At 37.6% G+C, this 23963-nt stretch overlaps 1 protein-coding gene across 2 annotated transcripts in view; it reads left to right on the top strand.

The window, feature by feature from the left end:
- The window catches only part of golga7 (golgin A7), an 84075-nt gene extending 63094 nt beyond the window's left edge, over positions 1-20981 (top strand). For both annotated transcript variants that reach the window (XM_028798904.2, XM_028798908.2), the window contains exons 5-6: positions 5145-5204; positions 18612-20981. In XM_028798904.2, coding sequence (XP_028654737.1) covers positions 5145-5192 — 48 coding nt within the window. In that variant the 3' untranslated portion in view covers positions 5193-5204; positions 18612-20981. The remainder of the gene's footprint in view (positions 1-5144; positions 5205-18611) is intronic.
- Positions 20982-23963: the final 2982 nt, after the last annotated feature.

Raw genomic sequence — 23963 nt, 5'->3', positions numbered from 1 at the left:
AAGGTTACATAAACAAGCACAGAGCTTTGTTTTAATTTGAAAAATGTTTAGAAATTGGATGAACTCTGAAATAGTGGAGTAATTCTTCGTCCTAACAGGTTTTAACTAAACTGAAAATTCTTCAGACTTTTGTACTTTCACCCCAACCTAATTGTCAGTTATTAACAGAAAAATAGTGCAAAATGTATTCAAGTTGAATTTATAGAAACAGTATAAAACTGTGCTATTCTTTTGTTTTTACAAGTAATAGTTGAATTTCATTAGAGTTATAGTAGAAATTCCCATTGGGATTAATAAAGTATCTATCTATCTATCTATCTATCTATCTATCTATCTATCTATCTATCTATCTATCTATCTATCTATCTATCTATCTATCTATCTATCTATCTATCTATCTATCTATCTATCTATCTATCTATCTATCTATCTATCTATCTATCTATCTATCTATCTATCTATCTATCTATCTATCTATCTATCTATCTATCTATCTATCTATCTATCTATCTATCTATCTATCTATCTATCTATCTATCTATCTTTATTAATAAAGTATTCAGACACAAACGTCTGCAGTTTCAATTTTACAATGTGACATGGAAGGGACAAATTCTAATTTAAAGCTGATGCAATGGTTATTGTAAAAGCCCTACAGCTGGTATCAAAATTCCTTCAGCCATAACTTCCTTGGTGGTTAGTGGGGCATCTTGATATAATTGAAAGAAAATTACAGTAATCTCTTTCATCTGTGTAGAATCCAAGAGTGTTCATTCAAAGCATTATCTTCCAAAAAGACACCACCAAACTTTTGTAAAACTGTATATAACATGAATTAGTACTCTTCCTCTGAAAGCTAACAAATATAGCTATCCCTCTTTTTACAAGTAAGAATCATTTTGGGATTCCATATAATGCTAGTGTGTCAGCAGCACTGGTGTATCAATTTCCGTTGAAATATGTCAATACTAATCAGAATTGTATGTGTTTTTTTAAATGACAAAAAGTCATTAGTACACCCTCATTAAAATTGCATAATGAAACTCCAAAATTTGTTTGATGAGGCTAGTTAAGAGTAATTAATCAGCCAAAGTATTACAATGACACAGGTGTAATCAGTTCACCTTCTATTATGATTGGTACCCATTGAATGACTCCCAAATTTACTGTTGAAACTGTCATCACCAGGGGCAGGGTAGCCTGGAGAATTAAGAAGGATTTTCTTATTCACTCTACAAAAGACATAGAGTATATGAAGATTAACAAATCACTGCTATTAAGGTAAAATACAATAGCAAAAGTGGTGCAGAAATTCAAAAAGTACAGACTTGTGAGAAGCATCCTGAAACATTCAAGTCATCATTTAAACTGTCACCTTGTAATGAGCGATTGTTGCCAAGAAAAGTGCAGGAAAATAACAAAGCAAGTGAAGCATATCTTTATGTTCCTTGGGATGGTATGTGCTTATTTGTGCTGTATAGTGTATGTATGTGTTTATATCAGATTGAAAGTACTTGCATTTACGTTATGTGTCCAGCATGTATGTATTTGTTTATTTTCTTGAATATTTGCATAAATATTTGAGATACTTGGAATTATTGGCTTGAATGATGTTTGATTTAAAATATGTAATGTCTTAACTCACTCTCAAAACAGATTTTGTGTGGTTTGCACATCCATATATTTAATACCCTAAGTTCTTGTCAATAAGCCGCGGCTTATCTAAGGAAAAAAGTTGTGAAAATGAAAAAATAGAATATCGGCTTATACATCCATCGCGGGGATTGCGTTCCAGAGCCACCCGCGAAATAAGAAAATCCGCGAAGTAGAAACCATATGTTTATATGGTTATTTTTATATTGTCATGCTTGGGTCACAGATTTGCGCAGAAACACAGGAGGTTGTAGAGAGACAGGAACGTTATTCAAACACTGCAAACAAACATTTGTCTCTTTTTCAAAAGTTTAAACTGTGCTCCATGACAAGACAGAGATGACAGTTCCGTCTCACAATTAAAAGAATGCAAACATATCTTCCTCTTCAAAGGAGTGAAGCAAACAAATCAATATGTCTGTTTGGCTTTTAAGTATGCGAAGCACCGCGGCACAAAGCTGTTGAAGGCGGCAGCTCACACCCCCTCCGTCAGGAGCAGACAAAGAGAGAGAGAGGGAGAGTTTGTTTTTCAGTCAAAAATCAATACGTGCCCTTCGAGCTTTTAAGTATGCGAAGCACTGTGCAGCATGTCTTTTCAGGAATCAGCTTTACAAAAGATAGCAACGTGAAGATAATTTTTCAGCATTTTTAGACGAGCGTCCGTATTGTCTAGGTGTGCAAACAGCCCCCCTGCTCAATCCCCATACGTCAGGATCACAGATAGTCAGCGCAAGAGAGAGAGAACAGTAAGCCGGGTAGCTTCTCAGCCATCTGCCAATAGCGTCCCTTGTATGAAATCAACTGGGCAAACCAACTGAGGAAGCATGTACCAGAAATTAAAAGACCCATTGTCCGCAGAAATCCGCGATATATATTTAAATATGCTTACATATAAAATCACAATTTAAATGACCGCTACGCGCTCGTGTTGACTCGGCGACGCCCAGAGCAGAAAGAACGCGCTCCGGTCGCTCCAACCGCGCCATGCGGGGAGTGAGAGAGACGGCAATATCTCACACTCTCTCCCCCCTTAAAGAAATTAAATGGGCGCGAGTGAGACCACTGACCTCCCTCCCTTCTATTAGTTATAGGTTATAGTACGTTCGGCTTATCCATGAGTCCGGCTTATCTATGATACGATTTTATTTTAAAAATTCGTATGATTTTTGGTCTCCGGCTAATACATGAGTCCGGCTTATAGACAAGAACTTAGGGTAGTTAAAATGCTTCTTTTACTCCTCTTAGACATGTCTGGCCTGTTAATACAGGCACATAATTTAAGGGTGTTTTTTCAGTGACAAGATCACATTTGATTGTAGAAAATGCTTACTATCTCCTTGAAGTGTGTCAGAGGGTTCATTTCTCTAAACCTTTCTGTAGAAAACTTCACAGCCTAGTCTAACCATGCATGTTTTGCCTGCAAGTGTGTAATAGCTTAAAGAAATTGATTACTGACATGTTGATTATACCATGAAAGAAAAACTTGATTTCCTGTTAAAGAAGTAATCTTGAACCATTGTAGTGTGTGTAAGGGATGTTTTTTCATCTTCCAGTTGTGGCACCAGAAATATGAACAATTTATTAACAAAGTTCATAAATAATTCTGAGAAAGTCTAATTTAAATTTTCTCTGTTGTGGTTCGGACATGATGATAAGTATATATAGATATATATAGTATACATATATTGATATATAAACGAAGAACAATAACTGTTGTGCAGCTGATCAGTCAACTTCTATCTTTATGCATGACATTTACATTTGGTCTGTATTTCGCTTGTGCACTTGTTGTCCCTTTGTAAGATTTATACAAATGGCACCTTCATTTAATTCCAGTACAGACAAGTCTTCCACTTTTCCATTCTAGCACCAGGTTAACCTTCAGGGTAAAGGGGATCTCTCCAGCCTTTGTTACGGCCAAACCCCAGGCAATGGATCCTGCTATATGGAGCTTGGTTAATGCCAGGTTGAGAGCTGTGAGTGTGTAGAGAGAGTACAGATAAAGTGCTAGCAGTATTTTTTTTAAAGTAAGGAGCAGACAATTTCCCATTGGTTTCTTAGGTGCAAATATCAGTGCAAAGTTTTTTCTGTCAGTGTTGCCCATCATTAGATTATGGCTGTTCTTCCCATATCAAGTATTTAGATGGTGCATCGAGGAGGCATCTCTGGTTATCACTTTGTGATTGATCACTTTATCAGATAAGGACCAGAGGCTGCATTCCAAAGAGGCCCTCTGAGGAGAGAAACTTGACACTTGAGCTGGGATTAAGAGTACCTGGCTGTTTGCCTTTTAGGAAAGAATTCTATGCAAAAATGTAACAAAATGGGTAATGCTGCCCTGTCCATCACCTTTTATATAAACAACACACACCCAACAAGTATTGTCATTTTAGAAAGAAGCAAGAGGTTATAGTAGGGAGATTTGTATGTGAATTTCCATCACTGATGAAAATTCTTATAGTGTTGTTGCTTGGTGCAGATCAAGCTCAATCCTGGAGTCCTTTCCTCCATTCTCATTTTGCCTGCAGATGTTTACTTTATCCAATTTCGCAATCAGTGAAAGTCTTTTTTTGTAATCTTATGGTTTAACTGTTTTTCCCCTGCTTCTACTATATATTCAGATAATGAGAAGAATGTGTGACTAGCATGAACAAGAAGTTTTTAAAGAGATTTTTGCAATTACTTTAAATATTTGAGCGTTATTTGTAATTTTATTTTTTTTTTCTGTGTAGTTTTCTCTTATAATTTTATTTTACCAAATTCTAATTAATCCTGAGCAAGTAAAAATGACAGTAATATCTGATGCCTAGCTAGATTCAACAGAAGGGGACAATGTAAAAATGGAATCCCCTTCTTTAGAAAAGACGATTAGGGGCAACTTATTGAGAACTAATCTATTATTTAACAAAGTTGCACAAACAGTTGTGCAAATTAATTCCACAATTAGGGAGATTTAAATGGTAAAGAATCTGTCTGGATGCAGCTTACCCTTTCTTGATTATCATGTGGGTTTAAGACAAAACATGAAGGAAAACAAAGTAAATTGAATTCTGACATTCATTACTAAACCTGCTTATTCCAGTTAAGGGCCATTAGGGCAGTCTCAGGTGCAAGGCAGGGGGGAAAAAAACACTGGATATGACACCCGTTTCTCACGTGGCACATTCATACATGTACCCACACTCACTTATCCTTGGCCAGTTTAGAGTGGCCAATCCACCTAACGTGCTCGTCTTATTAATTTGGATGGAAATCAAAGTACGTGCAAACTAAACACAAATAGTGTGTCTAAGCCAGGATCGAAATACCGAACTTCTGGAGTTACATAGAAGATTTTTTTTAAATTATTCTACACATTCCTTCTACAGAGAAAGATGTAACTTGCACTCATTGACTTGGATGTTTTAAAATGTTTAGTTGATAATGCAGATTCTACTTTGGGAACATATTCTTTCACTGCTTAATCAATTTTCCTTTATTCTGGTGCTCAGATTGAAATCTGTATTTATGATGACAGAAGCTCAGGATCAGGGAGATAAGGCTTATTTGAGGTAAGTAACAAAAAACAAACTTTCATAGTACTCTACTGTGGTTTCTCTGTAATAATATATTAGTTGTTTAGACTATGATTTTTTTGTTTATAATTTATACCTCATTACTGAACCCAGTATCCAAATCTTGCTTGTTTTGGTTTTTTTTTTAAGCCTGGGCTTTTCTTTAATTTATCATCATGCTGTTAGTTTAGTGTAGGGCTATTATTGACAAAATTTTAATCAAGTACTTTTTATGTTTAAATATTTTTGAATTCAGATTTCCTAAGGAGAACAAATATATATATACATGTCTTTCGCAGAGATATTTGACAGTAATTATATAGTTTCTTATCTCATAAGTAACTCTGGCAAATATGGTTTTCTCTTCCCCAAGCCTTTTCAAATATTAATGGAAAAGTAACAATGAATACCTCAGCATTTCTAACTTAAAAGCTTAGTAAAATCACACTATTACATTAGCCTTACTCTGTAGAATTCTTTATGATTGATAAAGAGAACTTTTAAAATTGATGACTGGACTAATACTAAGTATAATTTATTATATACTGTATGGCCAAAAGAATATGGACACCTCTTAAAATGTTTGAGTTCAAGTGTTTCAGGCATCATTGGGGATGACCTTCCACAGCTTCATTCCAGCCTCACCATCTGATATCTGTGGAGGGCTGAATCCATCATCTCTGATGCCAGCCGTCTATAACTCATTCCCCATTTTTACTTCTGTCTTCTAGTAAATGCCAGAGCTTCACTAAACACACTCCACCTGCTTCAGGGACAGCTTCTTGCCATATGCCATAAAGTCACTAAACTCTAGGTAACCTGATGTTACCTGCCCAGTGCTGTACGCATTTGCTGGTTAAGTGTAATTCTCCTTTAGTGAAAAAAGTGCAGACGGCAGTGCACACATACTGTTAATCTGTGCAATCCACTGTATGTATCGGTAAAGTTCTATTTTGCACTATACATATTAGGACATTCTGCCACTCTTAATTTGTTTTGTATTTATTTAATTATACATTATCTATATCCTAATTACTTGTATATACATTCCTTGCCCTGTCCAATCCAACTACCTGCAACTGTTGGAACAAGAATTTCACAATGTTCTCGTAGTATATGTGACAATATAGATGTAATCCAATTTATTTTGTGGAAACCTATATAGCTATTTTCCGATGGTATATAGTATTACATCAGTTGACAAAGTAGTTACACTTCTGGACTTCAGCTACTTTTAAGATACCACATTATCAGAGATAGATGTAACACTGAAAAAATATAGTGACCCTTTTGGGAGGAATAGGACGGGAGTAATTGTTTACTCCACTAACAAAAGTGGCATCTCTTTTCTAAGTTGTCCTCCAGCCCCACTGTTTGCTCTCTGATCTTCCACAGCTTGCTTCATCCACAGCCTGTCACATCTTGGAGTCAGAGGCAATGCCATCTGCCTAACCTATTTATTTATTTTTGGAAACACAAGATGAGTAGCTCTTGCTGAGAATCTGGTAGTAAGAGAACTAAGCACAATGTTTTTGAGTGACTAAATTCACTGACACTGATCGTTCAGTCCATTAACATATGGGGAAGACATGCAAACTTCATGTAGAACCTGGCGTTGTGAGGCAGGAATGACAGCTCTGCAGTATCACTCCGCCTATGGTTAAACATCTCTACTAATCTTACTAAACTTCAACCTGATTAGACTTCTCGGAACTGACATTGATAAATTGGCCTCTGCGTGCGTGCGTGTGTCCTGAGGCCCTGTCCTGTCCAGGTTGTGTTCCTGCCTTGTGTCTGATGCTTGCTGTCATAGGCTTCACCTGCCCTGCGATCCCGTCCTGTATAAGCAAATTAGGAAGATGGATGATTATTATTATTTTTATTATTATTGTGCCTATAGTGGAGGACAATATATGAATATTGCAATTTCTGTATATACTCAGGTATAAGTCGGGTTTCAATCATAAAATCAGACCCCAACTTATACAACCATTTTTTTCTTCCCTTCTCCAATCTCATATCAGGTTCTCGGACACTTCAAATTTTGTTGCAGCAGCATCATTACCAATTTTTTTCGCTACTTCAATGACTTTTAATTTAAAACCAACTTCATATTTTCTTCTGATTGAACGCTCCATCGTAGATAAGGGATGCTCTTACAATAAAGGTGTATGAGGATGTGAGATACAAAAAACACAAATCAGTGCAAATGTTGGTTTGGAATAGTTTGGGTATTACCACGTGGCCACATAGGCACAATACATATGTATCAGTGCACATTTCATGAATTAACTCAGTACTGCACCAGCTTTTCTTAGATATTGTAGGCTGACTAGTAAACAGTTTAATGTTATTGTGCTTTCTTACCATCTTAATTAGTTTTGCTTGAAAACAAAGGAACTCTTTGATACGTGAATTTTGGATGTTCTCGGCATACAGAACAGTACATTCTCTGACTTGGCTGTGATGGTGTGCACTCCTTGTAGTCATTGCTACTTTGTGGAATATCCATCATATTTAATACTCTGAAAAAGTTCTTCCAGTATTTGAAGTTATTTTATATTTACATTTGTCATAATGCTGCTTATAATTATGATTGCTTTCACATGTGATATTGAAGCAGTAGTGGAACAGTTCACCCAGTTTCTCCTTGTCCTCTACTCTCCTCTATAATTATTTTTTTAAATCCATAACAAAGTACAGTAGGCCTATGCATTATTACTTTATCACAGTAAACGACAAGAGGATTCAATTAAGTTTTGGCATTCTTACCCTAACTGCCCCAGTTGCTTTACAGCAAATGCTTTTGTTTCTTTTGTTTGCTTTATAGACTTGCTGCACAGTTTTGCTATATTGCTCAATAGTGTATGTTTGTCTGTGCCGAGTCATTAACCAAAACATGCAAAGGGAGGGAGAGAATAATTTTCTTGTGAGTGGGGGACATACATGATGAAGAGATGGACTTCAAATATTTTTGCATGACGATCTTGCTGTTTGATGACCAGTTGCTTCATATCCAGCCCTTTGGTTATCATTGTGGCTCCCACGTAACCAGCCTCACTGCTAAGTTGACCATTTAGGGTACCTGGTGTTATGCCCATATCGAGAAAAAAAATCAGAACACTGCACGCAGTGTGCAAACCCAGCATGTATCGCTGCATCTGATGTAATAGCTGTGCTGTCCTCACAAGCAGCATAGACAGGTCAAGTATAAACCAGGCTTTAGACGGGTTACCACAGTCTGGTGTGCTATAATCAACTGTCTTTAAAAGAGACAGTAAGATTGTACATGAATAACTGGGTCTTTTTTATCAAATTGCTAGTGTTTCAGAAAATACACTATATTGCCAAAAGTATTGGGATACTTGCCTTTACACACACATGAACTATAATGGCATCCTATTCTTAATAAATATGCTTTAATATGAAGTTGGCCCACCATTTGCAGCTATAACAGCTTCAACTCTTCTGGAAAGGCTTTCCACATGGTTTAGGAGTATGTTTATGTTAATTTTTGACCATTCTTCCAGGAGAGCATTTGTGAGGTCAGGCACTGATGTTGGACAAGGCCTGGCTCGCAGTCTCCACTCTAATTTATCCCAAAGGTGTTCTATCGGGTTGAGGTCTGGTCTCTGTGCTGGCCAGTCAAGTTCCTCCACACCAAACTTGCTCATCCATTTTTTTTATACACCTTGCTTTGTGCACTGGTGTGCAGTCATGTTGGAACAGGAAGGGGCCATCGAAAGCTGTTCCCACAAAGTTGGTAGCATGAAAATGTTCCAATATGGCTTGATATGCTGAAGCATTAAGAGTTTCTTTCACTGAAACTAAGGGGCCAAGCCCAACCCCTGAAAAACAACCCCACACCATAATCCCCCCTCCACCAAACTTTGTACTTGGCACGATGCAGACAGGCAAGTACCGTTCTCCTGGCAACTGCCAAACTCAGACTTGTCCATCAGATTGCCAGACAGAGAAGCGTGATTTGTGACACCAGAGGATACGTCTCCACTGCTCTAGAGTCCAATGGCGGTGTGCTTTACACCACTGCATCCAACGCTTTGCATTGCACTTGGCGATTTAAGTCTTGGATGCAGCTGCTTTGCTATGTAAACCCATTCCATGAAGGTCTCTACGCACTGTTCTTGAGGTTTTGTAGGTCTATAGCTGTTGACTGCAGAAAGTTGGTGACTTCTGCACAATGTGTGTCTCAGCATGTGCTGGCCTCGCTCTGTGATTTTACGTGGCCTACCACTTCGGGGCTGAGTTGCTGTTGTTCCCAATTGCTTCCACTTTGTTATAATAGATAGAATTCTTTATTGTTCATAACGAAATTCTTTGTTGGTAGGACTCGGCTTCAAAGCAGAATACTTAAAATACACAATACACTATAAATAATAAAATAAATATAAAAGACTGCAGCAATAAGACATCATCAAGTCCAGACTTTTCCTGAAGTAGTACGCCTGCAGAGACCAGTGATCTGTGTGCGTGGGTCTGCAGGGGAGGAATAAGAGTGTGTGTTTGATTACAAGGGAAAGTGTGTGTGCATGTCTACAGGGGGGCAGGTTAGGGGTAGATGTATGTGTGTGTATCAGCAGGGGCCAATGGATTTCACAGCTCTGGGGAAAAAGCTGTTTTTCAGTCTGCTGGTGCGTGTTTTTATGTTTCTGTACCGCTTTCCCGAAGGAAGTGGTACAAACAGACCATTTCCCGGATTGGTGAGATCCGCAGCTATACATTTGGCCCTCTTCTGCACCTTTCCAGCATATACAGAGTCCTTTCCTGTCCTGTGCTGCGCAGCGGCCGTACCACACTGTCATACTGTGACAGAGAATGCTTTCTATAGCGGTTCTGTCGAAGTTTGTGAGCAGCCGAGAGGAGAATCCAGCACATCTCATCTTCCTGAGGAAGAAGAGTCTTTGTTGGGCCTTCTTTACCAGGTGAGATGTGTTCAAAGACCAGGTCAGGTCCGATGTGATGTGGATGCCCAAGAACTTGATATTGTCCACACACATTACAGCCTCCTCATGTATGAATATAGGAGCATGTTCTGTTCTTCTGGACCTCCTATAGTCCACAATGACTTCTTTGGTCTTGCTGGTGTTCGAGATGAGGTTGTTGGCCGAGCACCATGGTGCTAGGTGTTGTATCCCCTCTCTGTAGTGAGTCTCATCATTGTCTGATATGAGACCCACCACGGTCGTATCATCCGCAAGCTTCACAACCATATTTGTGGCATGGATGGCAGAGCAATCGTGCGTGAATAATGTGAAGAGTGCTGGGCTGAGCACACAACCCTGTGGTGTGCCTGTGTTCAGAACCAGAGTGGCTGATGTACAATCTCCAATTCTAACCACCTGAGGCCACTAACAGTTGACCTTGGAATATTTAGTAGTGAGGAAATTTCACAAATGGACTTATTGCAGGTTCGCTTCCCGGGTCCTCCCTGCGTGAAGTTTGCATGTTCTCCCTGTGTCTGCATGGGTTTCCTCCGGTTGCTCCGGTTTCCTCCCACAGTCCAAAGACATGCAGGTTAGGTGCATTGGCGATCCGAAATTGTCCCTAGTGTGTGCTTGGTGTGTATGTGTATGCCCTGCGGTAGGCTGGCGCCCTGCCCAAGGTTTGTTTCCTGCCTTTCACCCTGTGTTGGCTGGGATTGGCTCCAGCAGACTCCCGTGACCCTGTAGTTAGGATACAGCGGGTTGGATGATGGATGGACTTACTGCACATGTGGCATCCTATCACAGTACCAAGCTTGAATTCACTGAGCTCCTGAGACTGACCCATTCTTTCACAAATGTTTGTAGAAGCAGTCTGCATGCCTAGGTGCTTGATTTTATACGCCTGTGGCCATGGAAGTGATTGGAACACCTAAATTCAGTGATTTGGAGGGGTGTCCCAGTACCTTTGGCAATATAGTGTTTATTTTATAGGCTTCAGATCTGAAACCTATCCGGAATCAAAAAGTGATCTTGAGCATCTGAAGTACCGATTTGTCCAGCCCTGCAACATCATCCCTACTATGAAATGTGGTGCTGATAGCATCATGTTGTCAGTATGCTTTTCAGCAGCAGGGACTGTTAAGGATTGAAGGGAATATGAATGTTGTACAATGCAGTGAATTCTTAGAGGAAGACGTGTTTTCTTCTGCCAGAAATCTTCAACTAGGGAGGAAATATGTGCTACGACAGGACAATGGTCCAGAGCTACAGTGCCTTAAAATTAAGAAAGTTGATATCAGAGTAGTAGTCAGAGTACTAAATTTAAACCCATTGAGCACCTGTAGTGAGACCTAATAATTACTCACACCTGGCATAGCTCGGCAGTTTTGCAAGAAAGAATGTGTTTTTTCATGTTGTTTAAATTAACAGAGCCTTACCCAAAAAGACTATTTTCTGTAATAGCTGTTTAACTAAATACTGAATGGGGATCAGGGATGAATAGTAACAAACTGGTGAAATTTCAGTTTTTGTAATTTAATATTTTAATGGTTTATATTTTTCTTACATTTTTGACAGCATTGTGAAACCGAGTGTTTGATTTACAAATAAAATTTTACAGTCAAATTGAAAAAAAAATTACAAGCTGTGACAATCATCTACATAAAAAAAAGGTTTGGGAGCTTAATGCTTTTTCAAAGTAGTGTATCTCTTAAAATTTGCTAAAATATTCGAATACATTACTTTTAAATATTTTTAGCTTTGTCATTATTGATACTGTAAAAGTTGCACAAAAATGTATCTTACAGATTACAGTCTCCAGTATTACAGGCTTTTGATGACTACAGTTTTGTTTAACCAAGATATACACTGCTTAGAAGACCTTAATTAAATGTGATTTTTGTTTTGTTTTTTGTTTTTTTTTTCAAAGTCTTAATTCTGTTCATATACTGTTTAAATATATATGTTATAAAAACAATATTGTCACTTATTTTGTTACCTAGTAATTAATTCCCAGTATGTTTATTTGTATAGATAGTAGAAATTCACATTTAGTATTTTGGGTATTAACATCTATATATTGACCAGGATTTATTGACTGGTACTGTTAAATCAGGAAATAGCATTAAGCATTATACGTCTACACTGCAAATTATTATTTTAAAATTGTTGTTCTGAGTAATTCTGAAATCCTGAAAGCCCTTTATTAGTATAATCAATCAATGAAGGGCAGATACCACAATCAAGTGTTGAACTGTTTTTTATACCAACCCCCCCTGCTCTCATCTGCCACATATGAGTTAAGATGGTCTTTAAACTAGTGAAATTGGACTGCTCATTGAAAAAGTGACCCAAAAGTAAAATTGCTACCACGTCTCTATTATATGTTCGTATCCAGAATTAAATTGTTAGTGCATTTCAGTGTTTTACAGTCTTAAAATTTTCCTTGTTCTTGGATGACTCTTTAATTTTTTTGGCAAGTTAATTTGCCCAGCGTAATTATCAGTTTATTGACCACTGTATTCTCTTTCTGAAAGCTATATGATTAGACAGCATAGTCATTTTTTTTTGTTCATGGTTGCTTCAAGATGTTAATGTCAGCATTTCCCGTTTGTGTCTGCTTTCCTCAATCATCTGTTTATGATTTGTTGTCTTCTCCATATGTGCTACAATGATAAATAGCAAAAAACAGGAAATTTAATTGAGAGGTGGAAATGATTTATGTACATGTGCATCTGAACATCTTGTTACTGAAACTGTATTTTTTTTAATAGAGCATGGCATAGATGAGAAATGAGAGTGCCAAATGCAGAGTGAATGAAACTGGCTTCACAGTTTCTCACATGGTACAAATGTTATTGTTTCCACTCATAGACTTATGGATTGTGCCTGATTGCGTGATTTCAGTGTGGGTTTTGTTTTTATCAATCACAGCTGCCTTTACTTGGCCCCGGCATTTTTGTCATGACTCATTTCACAGCCATTATTTCTAAATAACATGTTTTCCCCTTTGCTCTGTGGCTTTTGAGCAATTATGCATAAGAGGCTAATCTATCATAAAGATCAACCAGGACTAAAATTCCAACCTAGTTTGTGCGTAATAAATTTCTGAAAGCCAGTAAGGAACTTTTCAAGGTGCTTTCAAGAACTGTAACATTTGAGCTCAAGGGACTTGACATTTTACAGATCTCTCAGAGGAAAAAACATGTAACTCTGCTAAACATCTTCACCAGCTTGAAATATGCTCTTGAAAGAATTTTGAATTTTTCTGTTGTGTTTTTGTTTATTGTTTTGTTAGTAAATGCGTTTCTTGGCACTTAGACCTTAAATGGAAAGTTGTGTTTTAAAACTGTTTAAAGCTTATATTTAATTTGTATAATATGTAATTGAAAATTATTCACCAACATTTGCACTTGTTCTCTGCATGTACTCTAGTGGAATTCAAGTATAGTAAAAGTATTCTATCTACTTAATTATCTGTAAACTTGTCAGTTTCCTAACTATGTTTTCATAGAAGTAGTTACCCAAAGAATTTTAAAATGAGGAGCTATGTTACAGTATGGTGCCAAAGAATTGGTTCAGCATTTGCAATTTCCTGAAATGTTAATAAAGGTTTCTCAAAGCAAGGAAAAATATGGCCCAGGCTTACACGCAAAAAATGAGATTACTCCAACAATCTGTTTCCAGTATAATGAATAGAAAGAAAGTAAAGAAAAAGGACTTTTGCAATGCCAATACCAACATACTTAAATCTATGAGGCCAACAAAATAGACATTTGTTTCAGAGGCATTCAGAAATCACAGCTGTCCTTAAATTAGGCCTTTCTGTGGATTTTAAAATTACTTGGAACCATTATTTCTTATTTATAGCTTAAATTCTAAAACACATACGTGATTACACATAATTTTTAAATATTTTCCTTTTTTTTGATTTAAAGATAGTCTTTATGAAATATATGCTCATTATAAGACCAGCTTTGACACCTGACCCATTTTTATATGTGAACAAAATCTGACCTGGCTTGTGCCACTTCCATTAAACCGCATAAAGTTAGAGTGGTTAGAGTTGCTGCTTCATAGATCCAAAATTTTTAGATTGGCATTGTTTATGTGGAGTTTGTATATTATCCTTGTCTCATCTTGGGTGTTCCTAGAATATCCCCAACATTACCCCTGAATTAGCCTATATATTTGGGAGTGTCAGTGGGCCGAATGCTGTCAAATCATATCTCCAACTACTCCACAACACTCAGGTTTGATCGCCTGACTTTGGCAGACTTGTCGGGATGCCCTCTGTTTTCTGTAGTAAAAGATGCTTGCTGCCTTTTTCTGACTTCCATGAGTATTAAAGTAAAAAATTCAAATAAAATGTATACAAGTTTTTACATAAGTATATTTAAATTAAAGTGTTTGTCATAAGAAAACAATAAAAATGTAAATCCAAATTGAGCATGTTGTTACTAGCCCACTAACTTTATTACATTATTCTTTCCGTTTCTCATACATCATGTCCATAAGTTTTTGGACAGTGACACAGTTTTCATAATTTTGGCTCTGTACACCACCCCAATGGATATGATACAAAGCAGTCAAGATGTGACTCTGGACTTTCAGCTTTCATTCAAGGGGTTTAACAAAAATATTGTATGAACTGTTTAGAAAAGACAGTTTAATACATGGTCCCTCTATTTTCAGGGGCTAAAAAGTATTTGGACAAACTACCATAATCATAAATATAATGATCATTTTAAATATTTGGTTAAGAATCCTTTACAGTTAATGACTGCCTGAAGTTTGGAGCCCATTGCCATCTCAGTTGCTGGGTTTCCAACATCAGTGATACTTTTCCAGACCTTTACTACAGCTGTCTTCAATTGCTGCTTGTTTTGTCTTCATCAAGTGACATGCATGTCCAATTGTGTTGAGGTCAGTTGATTGCCTTGTCCATTGAGGAATATTCTACTTTCTTGCCTTGAAAAGCACTTGGTTTACTTTAGCAATATGTTTTGGCTCATTGTCCATCAGTACTGTGAATTGCCTTCCTATTAGTTTCGCAACACTTGGCCTAATTTGAGAAGATGGTATAGCCCTGTACACTTCAGAATTCATCCTGCTGCTTCTGCCAGCAGTCATATCATCAATAAACAGTAGTGACTGACTTCTGTTCGCAGCCATGCATAGTCATGCCATAAGACTGCCTCCACTATGTTTCAAAGATAATGTGGTATTCATAGGATCATGAGTCGTTTCATCACCTCTCCATGCTCTTCTCTTTCCATTCTGGTAAATATTGATCTTACTTTCCTTTGTCCAAAGAAAATTGTTCCATTACTGGACAGGAGTTTAAAAAATGTTTTTGGCAAAGTTTAATCTGTCCTTCCTATGCTTGAAGTTTACCATTTGTTTACACTTTGTGGTTAACCCTCTGTCTTTACTTTCATGAAGTGTTCTCTTGATTGTAGACTTTGGCAATGATAGGTTCAAGGTTGCTTTATTTAGTCATGTTTACACAAGAAAACATGAAATGTGCATTCTCTGTTGCATCTAATAAGACAGAAAAAACAAAACAAATAGAGACACGACAGGTTAAGGTAAGGCAGTTTGATAATGCAGTTCTCTTGATTGTAGACTTTGGCAATGATAGGTCTACGTCTTGGAGAGTGTTCTTGGTTTGGCTAATTGTTGTTGATGTAGGGGTTCATATTCACAAAGGACAGAATTCTGGAATCATCCAGCATAGTTGTCTTCTGTGGGGTTCAGACCTTTGGGTGGCTGAGTTCACCAGTTTGTTCCTTCTTTTTAAGAATGAACCAAATGGTTGATATGACCACTCATTGTGTTTCTGCTATCTCTCTAAAAGTCTGTTTGTTTCGTCAGCCTAATGATAGACTGTTTTTACTTGCATGGACAGCTCTTTGGAACTCATATTTAGAGTTCACAGTGACATCTTCCAAATGCAAACTCTACACATGGAATAAATTCCAGACATTTTGCCTGTTTAATAATTAATAAAATAATGAAGGACCTGCTCCCACCTGGCTGTAGAACAGCTTGCCAGTCAAATGATCAAATACATTTGAGTCTCTGAAAATAGTTGGACCATGTATAAAAATGTCTGTCTTTTCTAAATAGTTAATATAATATTTCTGTTAAACCCCTTTTAATTAAAGCTGAAAGAAAAGTCTTCAAACACATCTTGATTGCTTTGTTTCAAATCCATTGTGGTGGCATATAGAGCCATAATTATGAAAATTGTGTTACTGTCCAAATACAGTATGGATCTGACTATAACTTTGATCAAAATGGATTGGAAGAAGAACATTTATTCTTCTTTCATTGCTAGAATTATTTATTAATACAGCACATATTTATATTTGTTTAAATTCATTTATAAGGACTATTGATCAATGATTTAATATGCTTTTACAACATTGAGTAAAATATTATTGATTCTGTAAGACTCGCATAATTATATTTTCAATTTTTTACAGTGAAGGTAAAAAAAAAAAACTATTAAGGTTTCTCTTTAGTTATTTTGTCTTTAGTTTATTTCTTGGTATTTGATACACTATTAATCCTTATGGGGAAATTATCTTTATGCTTGACCTTTTGACGTCAAAGTGCACGGTCAGCCATTGCACAGTGCCCCTGGAGTAATTTCCATGTTATGGGCCTTGCTCAAGGGCCCAATGGAGTAAGATCCCTTTTTTTTTCTTAATTTTGTTAATTTATGTAATCAAATTTGATTGCTTTAACTAACCTTTTGATTAGATTAAACTTTATTAATCCCATGGGAAAATTCAGATGCATACAGCATCATACACATAAAAATGAGGATACAAACTCACAGAACAGATAATACAGTTAATCAATTGTTAAATAAAAATATAAAGTAAAAATACTGAATGAGTACATTGGGTTGCAGCATTGAATTGCCTAATAGCAGTGGGCAGAAAAAACCCTCAGAGGTGCTTCTTAGCACACCATTGTAGAATGAGTCTGTGACTAAATGTGCTTTAAGAGAGCACCTTCTGGAGAGGATTTGTCATGATACTATCCAATTTTACTGTCATTCTCTTCCACAACAGATTCCAATATGTCCCAAGGTTTGCAATGTGATGGATGAGCAAGACATTGTGCTTCTTTTGAGCTCAAATTGCTTCCTCAGGAGATTGTAGCATAGAACACCATACTGGGTACTATGGACCAGTAGAACATTTCCAGCAGCTTGCTACACACATCAAAAGACCTGAGTCGTCTTAGCAAGTACAGCCTGCTCTGACCTTTCTTGTACAGCACCACTGTGTTATCAGACCAGTCCGGTTGTTCATGTGAACCCCCAGGTACTTGTAGCTTTGTACCACTTGTACACTTGTACTTGTACTTGTACCACCATGTGCATTCTCCCCCTGAATGGCTCTTAGAGTCCATCACCAGCTCTTATATTGTTGATGTTCAGTTGCAGGTTATTGTCCCTGTACCACAGGATGAAGTCCTCCTCTACCTTCCTGCACTCAGACTTGTCCACCTTATTAATGCAGCCTATGATGGTTGAGTCATTTGAAAATTTCTGTAAATGGCAAGTGCTGTTATTGAGCTTAGCTGGAATCGTGTTGTGTAGAGGGTAAATAGAAAAACAGATAGGACAGTTCTCTGAGGTGCTCCAGTATTACACACCACCATTTCTGATACACAGTCTGTCAGCCTCGCAACTGCTATCTGTTGGTTGGATGCTCCATGATCCAGGACATTGTGAATTGACTTTACATTCTATATTGTTTGATGGACCATAAGTAGGGAAAAATGTGTAATTCACTGTCTTGATTATGGAGTCTGTATAAACAAAAAGAGATTCTAAACAAGCACTGCATATTTCTTAAAACCACTAAGACAAACTCCTAATAGATTGCCTACAATTGGTTTAATGGAATATACACCTAAAAGGTACTGTGGTTATAATCACAGTTCAATTACTGATTTGTAATTTGTGCTCAGTGTAAATAAATCCAATGCTGCTTTTCTGTGCTGCACTTCAGAGCCCAGAATTGGTAATACCTGGAGGTGCTGCTATAGGCTTAGACACTCCAGGCCAAACTACAATCTGTAGTCTCAAGTTATTCATCTAATTTACTGCATTTTTCTGCTTTTTAATTATCAATACTTATGTCTATGACTGCAACATACTGTATGTTATTGTATATATTGTTTATTTTTGGTTTTGTGTGATGCTACATAAAATAAAGATTGATTTATTATCACTTATTAGACCAACATTAAATGATATATTAGTTTTAGTATAGATTTTCTTGCTGTTTATTACTTGTGGTCTTTTCCCCTAAAAACGTGCTATAAATATTTTAGAATTAAAAAGTAAATCAAATTATTACCGTGCACGCAGACTTGATTATTTAATTTACAAGTTAAAATTGAAATAACCTGTTGGTAACGCTTTCTTTTACAGCCGTCTTGCTCTGAAAACCTGCAATGGGTGCTCATTCCGGCACTTCACACAACGGCTGGCCCCATCCTACCTCCTTCCTGATTGGTTGATTTACCAACCTTGTCCAGCGAATCACCATGTGCCACTTGACATGCGTTTCTACAATCGGTTCCACTTTCTCCTTCCTTGTAAAATATGTTGAAAAATATGAAGAAAACTAATCTCGTTATGCTTTTTGTTACAATAAAATTATTTATAATTGTATTAAAAACCTGTATCATTAAGAATTTTGTTTTCTTATTCTAACCCATCAGTTTTTAAATGAATTCTATTTAAAGGTAAACTTTTTTTTTTTTTAACAGGCAACACTGCAGTCTGTGATATGCTTGGGAAACTGCAGATTGTCTATTTTAATGCATACCACATTTTTTGCTTTATTTTTTTCTTTATCTCCTCAACTCATTTAATTTGTTTCTTTTTTCCACTTATCCTTTGCCCTTTAACTGCATTATCTCTGACTATTTTCCATTTTAATATTCATACTGTTGCTTATTTTCATTTTTTTCTTACATAAGTTTTATACTTCAAGCACAACAAGGAAGTGGTGTTTTAAAACGTGTATTAAATGCAGTATATGGGACTTTGTTGAAGTGTTTTCATTGTCACTTATTCAACTTTATTTCTCACTTGTAAAGTATTTTCTGAGTTGATTATTCCCAAGAAACAACTTTAAAAGCAGGGGTCTTCCTTGGTGGGAAAAACTCAGTAGAGAATGGCTTTAATCCATAAAGTCCTGTGCATGTATTTTGAAATCAAAGGAGGAGCCAAAATAGGTATCAGTTTCTTTTACTGTTTCCTTAAAAGAAAAGTGAAAATAAAACTAAAAATATGAAATATATAATTTCAGATCTGTGTTAAAACACATTAAATTTTAGATATATTATCGTAAACACACTGTATTATGAAATTGGATCAGCATTTTATTTAAACATCACCCCTATACTGGAACTGTATTGGGCTGGAATGTAAAGATAGAAGTTCAGTATAAAGTATGAAAAAGGTTAAAAGATGTTTTCAACTTTGCAGGTGTGTGATGAGAGAGATTCAGCTTAGCAGATCATTAACTGGTGTTTTATATTAGCCCCACAATTTGTAGATCCTTTAGTTTTTGTCTTAATGTAGTTGAGCATTTGTGCGTTTCTTGATTCTGCTGAGTCTTTATTATTAAAATCAAAACATACAAGAAAGTTGTTTTTTTAAGAATTGTAAGTAAGAATTTACTCAAGGTTTAGATCTGGAAAATGCTCATTTGTTAAAGTGTTCATACTTTACAACTTTTGTTGGTCTATCAAGCCTACTTCCAGAACACAAATTGCAAGAACTACCCGCGTTTATGACAAGAGTGAAGATTCCATCTTCTTCATAAGCATTTTTAAAATAATATAAATATATATATATATACTTTGAGCGGTAGATGGCAGTGTATTTTTTGTGAGATCTTAGTCCTGGGTCTCCTAGTCCCTTCAGTGATTTCTATCTGTGTACCTGCTGTATACAGTATATCAAATACAGTACAGTTAATGACTTAAAAAAACATGCATGCTGTGCATATACTGGTATAGCAGTGTGCTGTTTTATTAAATATAACAAGTGTTTTGTGTTTCATAATGAGAAATGTCTTCTAAATTTATCCTTTGGTGCATTCTCTTGCTATTTAATATTGTTTTTTTTTTTTGTTTTTTTTTATATATATATAAACCTGCTCCATTTTTGCCCAATGCGTTTTGTCTCACTTTTAGTTTAACATGTTATGCAGGAATGGTTAAATATAGTGCACTGTAGAGCAAAGTCCTTATCTACCAGGTCAAAGCCCCCTTTGTATGAGCAGCTTTATGCTAGTTTATCCTCGCCTGTTGTGAGCAAAGGCAGTATACAACACTACAAAATCTAAACAGATTAGGATGGCAATCTTCAGAATGTGTCTAAAAGCTGATCGCTAACTTTGTTCTTCCTTTCCTTCTGTCAGACCATCACACTCTGGTGTGCCTTGCGAAAATCTACTGAACAATAATGGTGGGATAATTCACTGTGTAGTATTTCTTTATGTTGTGTACATTTTCTTTGGTTTTTTTTTCCCTTTTAATTTATATATGTTATCGAGTATGGTGTGTATAAATACACAAGAATATTAATTTCATTTATTAACTTAATTTCCATATATTTGGTTATGATGACAGAGAAGGACTTGTCATAGGTATTAGAGTTGATATGAAAATTTCAGGAAACTTTAAGCGATTTTTTTTTTATTACAATGTAATGTGAAATTTATTTTTTATGTATTGTATGTAAAAAAAAATAAAATAAAATAAAGTACTACCATTGATTTTGTGATTACAGGTCATCTATCAGTGTGGGCAAAAATGTGGAGTTTTAATATGCCAGAATGCAGTATTTAACATGGACATAGAATTGCATTAACATAAAAATATTATCTCCACCACCTCCCATCCCCTCTTATTTTTAGAAAATTTGCTTTTCTTTGCTCTTGAAAGTACAATGCTTTTTAGCTGTTTTACCATACTAATACTGCAATGAACTGTAGGTTGGGTAGAAAGTTCTTTTAAACTTTGAAGGATAAAAATCAAACACTTACTATAAAGGTTTCTAAACAGCATGTCTTTTATTTTTTGAAAAATTCAGTGATGTATGCCACTTTTCCACTAACACCAGCAACTAGAATAAGGCTGATATGCTGGTTCCACATATTTTCCATTGCAAGAAAGAACAAAGACATTGCTACTGATTACATGAAAGGCAAGTATTGGACATTTTCATATTTGTCCACATGGAAGATGAGGAAGTACCTGTAGCGCTAATTGTTCATTTTATTATATTTTCAATACTTTTGTTTAAGATGTATTATTTTATTAGTGGGTTTTGTTTAAGATGTATTATTTTATTAGTGGGGCTGTATACTGTTCCCTTCACATCATTACTGATCAAATTTCCATGTCCTTTTCATCGCATCTCATCTCTGTATTTAAGATTCCACAATACGTTGAGTGTCTTCATTCCAGTTACTCCTTGTAGCCAGCCAAGAAATTTCTTTGTTGACGACCCCTTGCCCGTTTACCATCTATCCGTCTGGTCAATACTAGTTCCTCCAGTTTTTCTTTTCACAGCATGTGCCCAACAAATTGAATTTGTCTTTTTACAATCAACCTCTAGCAATTCCTGAGTCATTCCTTTGCTAATCGTCCAACTCTCACAACCATACAGAAGAGTTGACATTTCAGTATTCACTGTCAAGTCATTACACGCTTTTTGATAACAAAACCCACTCCATCTTTTTGAAAGCACTCTTAGCTATGGCAATTTGGGACTTTGTCTTTTGGTCTGTTCTTGCATCAGCTGTCAACATGCTTCTCGGATATATGATCCACCTGTTCCAGGGCTGCTGCTTTCACCAAAGGTTTACAGGTAAGTGTATATTTCATAAATGAAAAACGTCTGAATTAAAAGCAGGTTGTTCCAAAAGTTTCAGATATGTAACCATCGATTGAGAACAAGCTTATTATCTGAATTCAGACCATTCAATGACCTCCATGTCACCAGACCTTCAATAAGACATTTCTCAGCTGGCATCTGTTCCACATGTAGAGTAGGAACCTGTTCTGCTAATATAATGTATGTGTGTTTTCAGGGGACCATGAAAAATGTAATAAAGAATTAATCTTGTTTCTGGAGCTGGTGGAAAAGCACTTTGTTTGTTACTGGCAATATTTTTTACAGGATGCTTCTTTTCTGTTCACAAATATATACTGGAAGATAGATGGTGCTCTAACACGCTAACCAAGTCCAAAAAGCGCACAACAGCCCAAACACGCACCTTCTTTACTCTTTCTTTTGCTTTCTTATTTTCTATGTCTCTCGGTCGTTTTCTCCTCCCGACTCTGGCTCCTGGAATACTGCTTGCTGGCCCCTTATATGTGTCACCTAGAAGTGCTCCAGGTGCTCGTTGACCTACTTCTGGCAGCACTTCAGGGTGTGGTGGAAGAGCTGCTCTCCAGGCTCAGCACCTCTTGTCTCAGCTGCAGCACTCTCTGGCAGCGCCCATGGATCCCAACAGGGCAGCATCAAACTCCCACTCCCATGATTCCCTGCGGAAGTCCGAGGCACTGCTGCAACCCAGGGGGGCTGCCATCTAGCGTTCCTTGGGATGTAACGTTCTGGCCACACCTGGTCTTTCCAGCGTGGAGGTGTCCCTGCCCTGCCGGGATGCCTGGAGGAAGGAGGAACTGGGAGAATGGCGCTTCTTTTCCCTGGGCACTCAGCCGGTCCTTGCTCCCTGGGGGACAGCGCTTCCACCACACTGGGGAGTGCTGCTGGAAGTACATCCAGGACAAGATAAAAGGGGCCGCCTCACTCCAGGGAGTCAGGAGGATGAGGAAGACGGAGCTTGTGAGATAGAAGTGGAGGCAGCCGAAGAGAGACAAAGGACTGGAGAAGTTGTGTGTGAGTCGCGGGAACCTGTAAATAGTTGTATTAATAAACCCGTGTGTTTTGGACATTGGTGTTGTGTCTGTCTGTGGCCGAGCTATCAATTACATGACCATCCGGAGGTGTTTGGCTGGCCGAAAAAATGCTGATCCCGGAGTCGACGGTGGGACAAAGTCCGAGGAGGATTTGAGCCTGCCGTTGTCGAAAATATCTTACTTGGTGAAGGACCGCCTGGATTCCTATTCCCTTGGGAGTGGCCTGAAGAAGCAGGCAATGGCGAGGGGCCTGGATACGCCTCATGACGCAGGTAAGGGGTTGGAGGGTGTGTGCCGGCCTCCTGCGATTAGCATAGTGCAAGCAGGGGCGGTGAACCTTTCTCCCCTCTCCGTGGAAGGACCCGACAGAGGGTGTGTGTGGCTCATGACCGGCAGGAGAGGGAGAGCAGAAAGCAAACCCCCTGCTGGCTAATTTACTTGCTGTGCTTGTGGCCGTACGCAAGCTGGAGGGGATCCTTCAGCCCATCCGGTCGCTTTTGCAGGTTTGTAGAGCTCTCCGGAAGGTCATCAAGGCGCTGGGGGAAAAAGCGTGTGCGGCCCGGAAGGAGGTGTCAGACTGGTCGAGTGGACGCAACGTTGGATTCTCCAGCCGGAGAGATGTGACGGTGAAGGTAGGTGAAACCGACACCGTAAATAAAAAGGGAGACCCTAGCAAAAAGACCCATGATAATTCTGATCGGAATCAAGTAGCAGGGGCTCTGATAGTGGACGCGGCGATGATGGTCAATCGTTCTGTGGAGGCGCATCCGGTGTGAGGAGCCAGCTGGTGAGTACTGGTTGCCGAAGCATATCGCTCCAAAAGCCAGCGGCAGTCTCG

Source organism: Erpetoichthys calabaricus, chromosome 1 (assembly GCF_900747795.2).
Source record: "Erpetoichthys calabaricus chromosome 1, fErpCal1.3, whole genome shotgun sequence".
In the NCBI taxonomy this organism is placed as follows: domain Eukaryota; kingdom Metazoa; phylum Chordata; class Cladistia; order Polypteriformes; family Polypteridae; genus Erpetoichthys; species Erpetoichthys calabaricus.
Note: the sequence above shows the minus strand (reverse complement) of the source record. Positions and strands in the feature narration are given on the sequence as shown.